General features: G+C 52.1%; 1 protein-coding gene across 10 annotated transcripts in view; it reads left to right on the top strand.

Annotated features, from left to right (window-relative positions):
- The first annotated feature begins 2,361 nt into the window (after positions 1–2,361).
- Positions 2,362–10,170, top strand: part of BCL11A (BCL11 transcription factor A) — a 120,971-nt gene continuing 113,162 nt past the window's right edge. For 3 of the 10 annotated variants that reach the window (XM_074206667.1, XM_074206695.1, XM_074206643.1), the window contains exons 1-2: positions 2,362–2,479; positions 9,699–10,028. In XM_074206667.1, coding sequence (XP_074062768.1) covers positions 2,425–2,479; positions 9,699–10,028 — 385 coding nt within the window. In that variant the 5' untranslated portion in view covers positions 2,362–2,424. Of the gene's footprint in view, positions 2,480–4,816; positions 5,004–6,268; positions 7,668–9,698; positions 10,029–10,170 lie in introns of those variants that run through there. The other 7 variants (XM_074206686.1, XM_074206640.1, XM_074206684.1 and 4 more) reach the window with 5 other exon arrangements.

Here is a 10,170-nt window from a genome sequence, read left to right as displayed (position 1 = left end):
TGTCTGACAGCGGCGGCAGCCGCCAGCGCAGCCCATGATTGTGCGTGTGCGTGTGCGTGTGTGTCTCTGTGTGTGTCTCTGTGTGTGTCGTGTGTGTCTATGTGTATGCATGTATGTGTATGCATGTGTGCGCGCGCGCGCCCGCGCGCATTAAAGGCACAGGGTCTCATTTCCAACAAGTATCTCCTAATTTCGAAGTTTTAGCAAGAGGGGAAAAAAAATTTTTTTTTTTTAAAAGGAGAAAAGGAAGCTACCGGAGCCGGATGCTTTCGGGGTGCGGCGGGGGCCCGCTCGCGGGAAGGGGGCCGAGTTCCTGCCAGGGTTGGCAGCCACTTTTCTTTTCTTCCCCGCCGCTTTTGTGAGCAAACTGTGAGATGCCTCCTCACCCGCTCTCCGTCCCTTTCTCTTTCCTCTCCCCGGTAACGTCACGGATACAGCTCTGCGTGTTCAAAGATGTCTTAGAGTCTCTTCTCCGGCTACAGTCATCATTCATTCATTCATTCATTCATTCTCTGAGTGTGTTCTCCCTCCTTCCTCTCCCGACTCCCAGTTTTTAAGTGAGGGAAGACGTCCTTTCCTCCCCCCCCCCCCCCCGACACCTCCACCACAGAGCCGTTTCTCCCCTCCTTTCAGCGTGTGCGGGTGGGTCAAGCCTTCGTTTAAAAAAGAAGACGAAGGCAATGTTTTGGGGAGTATCTGGCCCCCGCAGGCTCACACACGCACACACACACACACAGCCCCCTCCCCGCCCCCCAGCGGGTACCTTCCAACCTTGCCGCTCGCAGGCTGCTCTCCTGGGCACGCCGCTCACTCGCAGGGTAAGTTCCGCGGCCGCGGCAGCTCCCGCCTCCGGGAGAGCGGCCCCGCGCTGCCCGGGCCCCGGCCCCGCGCTGCCCGGCTGGCTCCGGCCCGGCTGGAGCCCGGGACTGGCCCCGCTTCTCCCGGCTTGTCTCTGTCTCTCTCTCTGGCCGGCCTCCGCGGCTCCTTCCTCGCGAGCCGCCGCACCTCTCCTGGGCTCAGTCTCCCGAAGGCTCGCTTAGCCCTGCTTCCACTCAGACCTGCCCTCAGCCCGCTTCGGGGGTGGGGGGAAGTAGGGAGATGGGCTGGAGCTGGGGCTCCCCTCTCCGCTCACCCCCACCCCGAAGCCCCTGCTCGGACCTCCGGGGCTCGCGCCCCTGCACACACACACAGAATTCCTGCCCTCCTCGCTCTCTGTCTCCCGGACCTGGGAGCCCGCGGCTCCTGGAAGCCTCTGCCTGCCTGGCTGCCGCGGAGCACAAACTTCTTTTACAATTAATTCTTCCCCACTCTCTGCGACACCCCCTCCCCACCTTCGGGGCTGCTCTCCTCGGGCTGCAACTTCGGAGCTCAGTTATAAACTTCTGGGTTTTCTTTTCATATTGTTATGGGGGGGGGGAGGGAGAAAAGTTTCAAAAAGTGCAGCTTGCTGTGGGCTTTCACTTCTGCCGCAGCACGCAGGCACGCGGGGCCGGGGGCGAGGCTCGCCGGGGAGGGGGGAGGGGGTGTGTGTAGGGGGGTGTCCTACGGCAGCTCTACCTGGCCACCCCCCGCCTTTTTTGCATTTCTTCGCCCCTTTCTACGCACATCTTCAGCGTGTGACTGAGGCGCCTCTATTTCTTTTTCGAGGGTGGCGGAGAGACCCGGGAGGACGTCCCCCCCCACCCGCACACCTCTCCCCTCCCCCTCCCCTTTCTTTTCTTTCCTCCTGGCCATGCCGTCTCCTCCTGTACTCGGCTGCGGCCACTTGTGAGCTCCATGCCCCCGCGCCTCCCCTGCCCCCCTCTCGGCACCACCTCCTCCCTCCCCACCCCCCCATTAGGCAGCTTGTGTCTGGCGTCTGGAGAGCCCCCCCTCCACCTCCCCCTCCCAGCAGTGTCCATTGGCTTGTCCTGGTCTCTTTTTCATGTCCAGCCCCTGATGTGTGTCCATTGGTGTTAGCCTCCCCTTCCCTCCTCCCCTTCTCTCCTGCTCGCCCTGCCCATGTTTTGTATGTCTCTGTCCATCCAGGCTCCTGACGTTCAAGTTCGCAGGGACGTCACGTCCGCACTTGAACTTGCAGCTCAGGGGGGCTTTTGCCATTTTTTTCATCTCTCTCTCTCTCTCCCTCTCTCTCTCCCTCTCTCTCTCCCTCTATCTCTCCTCTCTCTCTCTCTTTTTTTTTTTGCCCCAAAAAAAAGCCATGACGGCTCTCCCACAATTCATCTTCCCTGCGCCATCTTTGTATTATTTCTAATTTATTTTGGATGTCAAAAGGCACTGATGAAGATATTTTCTCTGGAGTCTCCTTCTTGCTAACCCGGCTCTCCCGATGTGAACCGAGCTGTAGTCCGCCCGCCGCCGCCGCCGCCGCCGCCGCTGCCGCCGCCGCCGCCGCCGCCGCCGCCGCCTCCTCCGCAGCCCACCATGTCTCGCCGCAAGCAAGGCAAGCCCCAGCACTTAAGCAAACGGGAATTCTCGCGTAAGTAACCCGATAATCATAATAATAAATAATAATAATCAGGAGGAGGAGGAGGAGGATGAGGATGGTGGTGACGGGGGTGCGGAGCGGAGGATGCCGGAGGACGGGCGCGTGTGCACGCCTTTCGCTTTATTTTTGAGAAGGGGGAAAAGAGACCGCGTCCAAGTGAGGTGTGAAGAAATTAAACGGGGGGGGTGCACTTTGAGGGAAGCCGGCACCCCTGTTTTCCTTCTTTTTCCCCTTCCCTCTTCTCTTTTCTCCTTTTTTTTTTCAAATTGTTCTCGGCAAAAAGAAACGCTACGCTTTCCCCCTCTTTTATTTGTAAAATAATTAATGATAATCATGAGAGTGACTCCCAGACCACCCGGGGGAACAGGAGAAGGGGCGAGGGGCTTCTTTCTCCCACCGCCGGAAAGGAAAAAAAAGTCCAAGGCTTAAAAAAAAATCCTGGGAAGAAAGAGGTGAGAGTGGACGTCGGACGCCGGCTCCCGTGGTCAAGTGTGGACCGGAGGGAAAGTGATAGCCCTGATGCTAATGAATGGGAAAGTGGGACTGGGGGGGGGGGAGGCCCCGCTCGCCTCCTCCCGCAAGCCTGGCGGAGAGGCGCGGGGGGGAGCGGCGGCCGGAGGGAGGCGAGGGGGTTGCGTTTGCAACGTGCGGGGAAAAGTGGCCGGTCCTTGCCTCCTTTTGTTTCCGCTCCGAGGTGGGTGTCTGTCCCGCTGTCTTTTGTGCCTCGCTCCCTCCCTCCTCCTCCTCCTCCTCCTCCTCCTCCTCCTCCTCCTCCTCCTCCTCCTCCTCAGCCGCCGCCGCCGCCGCCGCTGCCGCTAAAGGGCAGCAGGGGCAAGGGGGTGGGGGGAGGGCTGGGGGAAGGGAGGGTGGGGGAGACGCGGCTGCTGCCTGGACTGGCTGGCCCTGCCTGGGCCGCCTCTGCCGCCGCAGCCCGGGCCAGCCTCGGCTCTCCGCCGCCTTTCTTTCTCCGGGGCCAAGGACCGTGGCCCCTTCCCCTCCCCCGCCCCCTCCGCTCCTCACCCCGCACCAGACAGACAGGGAAACGCGCCCGGCAAAACGCAAGACGACTTTTATTTCTCCTGCCCCAGACAGAGAAGCTGAAACGGTCGGGGAGGCTCTCTCCAGCGTGCGGCCCGCTCCCCCCCTCCGAAAAAAGGGAGAAAATCCGCACGCCCTGGGCGCCGGGGGGGGGGGAGCCAAGCAAACCCAGCAGCCCCCCGAACCCCTTCTCTCGCAAACTTAGTCTGCAGGCTGCGCAGAGAGGGAGCGAGGAATTCCCTCCTCTTACTATTTTTTGGAAGATTTTCAAAAAAAGTGGAAGTGGATTTTGATTGGGAAAAATCTCGTGTCTGAATGTTTACAAGCACCGCGTGTGCGGGAGCCTCCTGCCAACAAACAGATACAGGACCCGAGCTCACCAAACCAGACTGAGGAGGAGAAAAAGCGGCAGCGGGGCCACTTTCTCTCTCTCCCCCTAAGCCCACCTCAGACAAGAGCAGAATGAAAAGTAACCCAAAAAATCCGATGCCCTGGAATCTGGAGGAAAAAGCCACAACTTCGTCTCCTGCCTTGTCCCCCTCCCCTCCCCTCCCCCAACCCTTCTAAAGGACTAGAATGCACAGCATCCCTCATAAATAGGAAAAGAGGTCCTTTGGAAAGGCGAGATTTCTTTAAAAATGGTTTTGCAGAGCTAGGAGGAACAATGCACACTTCCACCTCCTTCCCCCTCCCTGTGCTGCACCCCTTTGGATCTCTCTCCCCTTTTCCCCCTGCTGAACCAAGTAGGGGGAAGGTTTCAAAATAAGCTTTCCTTCCACTTTGCTTTGGTGACTGCAAAACTCCTTGGTGCCGCCGAGACGAAGTGGGGGGCGGGAAAGAAGGGGGGACTCGCTTGATTCCTAAGACCAAGTTTGCGTGGAGGCTCACAGGCTTGTGGAGGGCTCCGGATCTGCGGGGCTCCGGGGCAATCCCCCATATACTCTCTGGCTATCTACTTTCTCCCTCTACTCTATCTGATTAGTCTGGGTTGAGGAGTAAGGGGGGGGGGGTGTAGGTGGTTTGGAGTGTGTGTGTGTGGGGGGGGGGGATGTGTGTCAGAATAGCTATATTTGGCTGTAAGAACTGCCCTGGCGCTTGGCTCGGCCTGGGGCAAAGTTTGAGTGCTGGGGGAAAGTGTAAGGGGAAGAAAAGCCCCGTCCGCCCCCCCCCCCCCCCCCCCCCGTCCCTCAGCGCATTTAAAAAAAATGTTTATTAATGTTAATGACTCTCTTCTCTGGTTGCCTTTTTAAAGGGGGGGTGGACTAGCTCTGGCTCAGTAACTTGCCTCACTTTTGAAGATCCTTTGCCTTCTTTCTACCCACCCCCACCCCAAACATGTTGCAGGATCCCTCCCTTTCCCCACCCCCTTGCATCCCTCCCTCCTTCGTTCCCCCATCCCCATCCCCCACTCTCCCCTAGCCACGCCGGATACCGAACAGACCGGGTGCGCGGCGATTGGAAGTTACTATACTTTCAGGTACCCGAGGCGGGAGGGCAGCTTTTTTTTAGGACTTAGCAAAAAATATCTCTATATGACTATATAACATCTATGCTCGTATATATGTACTATATTTGTCTAGTTTAAAGGATGAGGATGGGGTGAAAAACGAAGGTGAGGTTCTCAGAAGGGCAGCCTCTTGCTTCCTAACCTCCTGAGCTTTCCAGCAGCTTCATCCCCTCCCCATCAGTCTTCCACATCCCATACCCCCATCCCCTTGGATGGACAGGGCAGGCAGTTATGTGGCTGAAGGGGATTCTCCTGTTAACTTTTTAACATATGTGGGGTCATGGAGGGGGTTAGATGTGGGGAGTTGGCTACTATCCCGCCCCCCCCCCAGCCTAAATGTTGCAGTCGGTCGCTAGGAGGCAGAACAAGATCAAGAAAGCTCAGCGAACTTGAACCTGACCACTACCAACCCGCCTTCCCCCAACCCTTCCCCCTCACCCCTCCCTTGAATCTTCAACGTTTTCCTCGGCGGGGGGGGGTGGTGGTGGTGGTGGATGTATGGGGGGGGAGCGTGCGGCCGCGAACCGCAGGATCCCCCCTCGCCCCTTTTCCTCTTATTTCTTTGTTCTTAATTTTGGCTCTCAAAAATAAGAGGGTTCTTGCGGGGGCCCCCGCAAACCACGCACGAGAGAGCTCTGGAGAGAACAGAAGCGCGAGGCCGGGTCGGAGGGAGCGGGGAGGAGGGAGCAGGCCGACGGCGGCTTGAGAAGCGCGCGGCTTCTCCGCTCGGAGGGCGAGAGGCCCGGGCCCGGGCCCCGGCCGGCCGGGGGCCTGCCCCGGCTCCCCCTCCTCGCGCCGCCGCGGCCCGGGCCCGCACCACCGTAGTCCCGGCCATCCCGCTCCCGACTGCAGCGCCGCGGGCGTGCTCAGCAGTGACTAAGCAGAGCGCCGAGGCGCGCTGCGGACGGCAGGAGGACCCGCACCGGCCGGGCTCCCCCAAGGCGGAGCGGCCGAAGGGGCGGCAGGGGCGGGGGTGCCTGCCCGGCGCCAAGACCGCGGCTCCACTCCGGGCAGCGGGAGGAGCGCAGGGATGTCTCTCTTTATTTTTAAACGACTTTCTCCCCTCCGGCTCCCTCCGGCCTCCCCGTCCTGCTTCCACAAACTAGCGGCCGAGAGGCGCGCGGCCCCGGGCCGCGTGCAGGGCCGGTGCGGGGCCCCGGGGAGCCCCGGCTCCGCGCGCCCTTCGCGCCTCCCCCTTCCCCCTTTCCACCGAAGGGGAAAGGGACCGGGCGGCTTCTGCACGTGTCGGCGGCGAGCGCGGCCCGGGAGCTCGGCTCTGCACGCTGCTCGCATTGTGCTGGCAGCCTCAGCCAGTCCTGCTTCCAACTTCACTTTCCGCACAGCGCCTCTCTCCACTTGCCCCCCTAACATTTTGCCCACCTTTACCCCCCACCCCCAGTGTCTCCCACCTCTTTCGCTTCTGCCTTTCTCGGGTTTTAGCTTTCTTTAAAAAGCCAATATTTGCAACCTCCCGTTCGTTTCCTTACTCTGACAATCAAAGAGATGCACTTGGAAAGCAAACTTGAAGAAGGCATCTCTCTCTCTCTCTCTCTCTCTCTCTCTCTCTCTCTCTCTCTGTGTCTCTCTCTCTCTCTCTCTCTCTCTCTCTCTCTCTCTCTCTCTCACTCATCTCTGCTTTTCCCCTCCCCCCTGTTCCGCTTCTCCCCCCCCCCCAGCTTTCCTCCCCATTTCCCTATTTTTCTTTCCTTCTCTTTTTCCATCTCCTCAGCTGAGGCAGATCAGCGGCTGAACCCGGAGACATCTCCAGCCTCGCTGTGTGAAGGCTGAAACATCTCATTTCTCACTTCCCATTTCACGGGAAGGAGAATTGGTTGTTAATTTCATTTCTTTCTGTCTCTTCAGAGCTCCTCCAGAACTCCCTCCCCCCTCCTCAGACCCAAGTTTATGGGGGGGGGGGGGTAGGGTGAAGGAGGGTAGGAAAATGGAGTGGGGGGGCGCGTAAAATGGCTGAGATTAGGAATGTTTTTAGGGGAAGAGAAATTTGCATTAAAATACAGAGAAATTATCTGATGCCCAGAAAGGAAATGTTGATTGCCACTGAGAAAAGATGTCAGTGCAAATCAGTGGCTAAACCAAGGGAATCGTATTTTCCTATTTCCTTTGTGCAACCACTCTGTCTGATTTTTTAAATAATAACAGCAATAATAAAAACACGTTTTGCTGTTTCTCTGTACATCTCTAGCCAAATGTTTTGCAAGGAACACGGTGTTAAATGTATTTCATACATTAGGATATAATTCTTGTTAATTAGCAATAATTTACGTTAAGAGCATAGAAAATGTTGAGGTTACAGGTTTTATATCTGTACATTTGATCATCTTGTTATTTTCAAGAACTTTGCCTCCTATAAAATTAATTAGGTGAAATGTGGAGGTGTAATCAGCAACCTCTGAATTACCACTTCATTTCCTGGTTTTGATTGTAAATCAGCTCAGTCACTACATTTAGAAGACTTTAACCAAGTCTGTTTTTAATGTGGTATTACCTATAACTATTTGAAATCTAGAAGAATTTTTTTTTACTGTTTAATAAGAATTCCAATTTCAGAAGTCAATCAGGGTCTGGGAATTAAAAGAAACCTCTTGAATGGAATATTTTTGGCCAAGATTCCAGGTATTACTGATTTTAATAGATAAATATTTTTACAGTATTTTTTCCTTCTGGCTTTACAGCTTATGACTTGTGATTAACATTTAACAATATGATACATTTATCTCTATTAAAATAATAATTACTTAATTTAGACAGGGAGAATCTTGGAGAATGATTTCCCTGTTTAATTAACTCACTTTTTTCAAAATGCAAACCAATGTTCTCAAAAAAAATAGCCGAAAGTTACAATACAAAAAGCTCTTATATTTTTTATTTGTTTGTTTTAGTATAGTATCCAAGTCTATTGTGCATTTATTTGCCTTTTGGTCAGTAAGTTTGAGAAGAGAAACTCAAAGGCTAAAATTGTTGTCTTTATTAGCAGGAATATAACCTTCATATTCCTGTGGTTGACCTTATGTTAAATTAGGAGCAGAACTGGAGGCTTGAAATTATGGAATCTATCACTGTGCCCTACTTGGAGCTCAGGTGCAGTTAGGTAGTGCTCTCTCAATATTATTTTACCCAGCACAACTGGGAGCTACTCCAGATCTTCCCCCTCAATATTCAGTCTAGGTAGGGTTGAAATAAATTTAACCTGAGTTCACTGGATTTTTGCACTTTATCAAAATCTGTTCCAATATTCTACAGTCAAATTAAAATCTATTTTTTGATTCTCTGTGGCTTTAAGTTCATTAAATGTGAAATTGGCAGCTTGCTAAAGAAGGTCAGACTGATTAACTGTTTGAGAGTTGTATATATTCTACTCCCTTTCATTAACTGACAGTGTTTGGGATGGGTTTTGCATTTTGCAATGCAATTTGTTTTTTGTTGTAGAGTAAGCATTGTGTTTCATGAGCAGAAACAGAGCAACCCTTTTTCCCCCCTTGCAAGGTTAAAATGATAGAAGCTATTCGACTAGGTGCCAAGATATTTCAGGGCAAAGTTTAAAAAAAAAGGGGGGGTGGTGGTAAGAAGGAAAGCATGTCTTTCATGCCTACCTTGTTATACCATCCACTGGTGATTGTGTGTGCAGAAATAGCTCCATAATGAAGCATTTTGGAGCCCATTCAGAAAATTAGTCAACTTGGACAACATTAGAAGTATTTCAAGTTTAAAGAAAGGACTTCTCAGCGTTGTTATGAAATGTGGCATTCAGTTGACCATACTGATTTCTCTATCATGAGGGCCACCAAGCACAAACACGTTTAGAATATTTTAGGCATTCCTTTCTTCAGAATGGAAGGGGGGAAAAGACTAGTTGGCTTATTTCCTTAAGTAGTCAAAAGTATCCTATTTAGCTAATGTGTCTAAGAAGAATTACCAGTGAATTTGCTTTAAAAAAAATGTGGCAGAGTTTAAAGTGAAGGCCTGGCTGTCTCTTGGCAGTATGAATTGTGCTGTATTATGATTATTTATTTAGATGCTTTTGCAGGTAAATGTTCTCTTCCTTAGGACCACCGTGTAAATGTAGCACTTTTTGCTGTTTGAGGTTCCAGGTTAACATTTTATGGAAATGTACCTAGCTAGATACACTTCAGAGTGCTTGCATTCAGACATACAAAGGTGTGTTACTTTGGTCTACCAATTTTGTACTTGGGAAGTTTAGAAATCAAATCACTGATTTAGGGGAAAAGAAACATATTTACTTTTTTGGTCCACAATAATGTGGCTATATCTCTTTTTTTTCCTTTTTTTTTTGGAGGAGGTTATGTGATCCTTTCCTCATCATATTAACCATTCAATTAAAAAATACATTTGGTTTCAACTTCCAAACCAGGCAAGTTTTCAGTCCATGTTTTGTGTAGTTCTGTATATTGGGCAGTTTCCTAAAAAAATATGAGGAGCGGTCTCTTCGATAAATTCATTTTCTTGTTGATATCAACATTCTCATAAATTTTGTATGTTTATATTTTCATGGCATCTTTTTTTTCTTTTAAAGTCCAGCTACATTTAACATATTGAAGAGGGGTTAGATTGAGGATGGAAGAATTGATTTCCCCCCCCTTTTTCTTCTGTTTTCTTACACCTGTCTTTATGTCTCCCAAACTGCAGCCGAACCTCTTGAAGCCATTCTTACGGATGATGAACCAGACCACGGCACGTTGGGAGCACCAGAAGGGGACCATGACCTTCTCACCTGTGGGCAATGCCAGATGAACTTCCCACTGGGGGACATTCTCATTTTTATTGAGCACAAACGGAAACAATGCAATGGCAGTCTCTGCTTAGAGAAAGCTGTGGATAAGCCACCCTCACCTTCACCAGTCGAGATGAAAAAGGCATCCAATCCTGTGGAGGTTGGCATCCAGGTCACGCCAGAAGATGACGATTGTTTATCAACGTCATCTAGAGGAATTTGCCCCAAACAGGAACATATAGCAGGTAAATCAGAAGCAAGGAGAAAAGCTGTTTGCATGTTTTCTTTCCATCTGCAATAGGGATTATAACTAAGCACTAAGGAGTGGTGGAGTGCTTCATGTATGTAACAATTCACAGTAGCCCTGTAATGTTGATCCTGTTGCTA

This window comes from Macrotis lagotis, chromosome 1 (genome assembly GCF_037893015.1).
Source record: "Macrotis lagotis isolate mMagLag1 chromosome 1, bilby.v1.9.chrom.fasta, whole genome shotgun sequence".
NCBI classification, from domain to species: domain Eukaryota; kingdom Metazoa; phylum Chordata; class Mammalia; order Peramelemorphia; family Peramelidae; genus Macrotis; species Macrotis lagotis.
The sequence above is the reverse complement of the archived record's forward strand: the minus strand, read 5'-3'. Positions and strand labels throughout refer to the sequence as shown.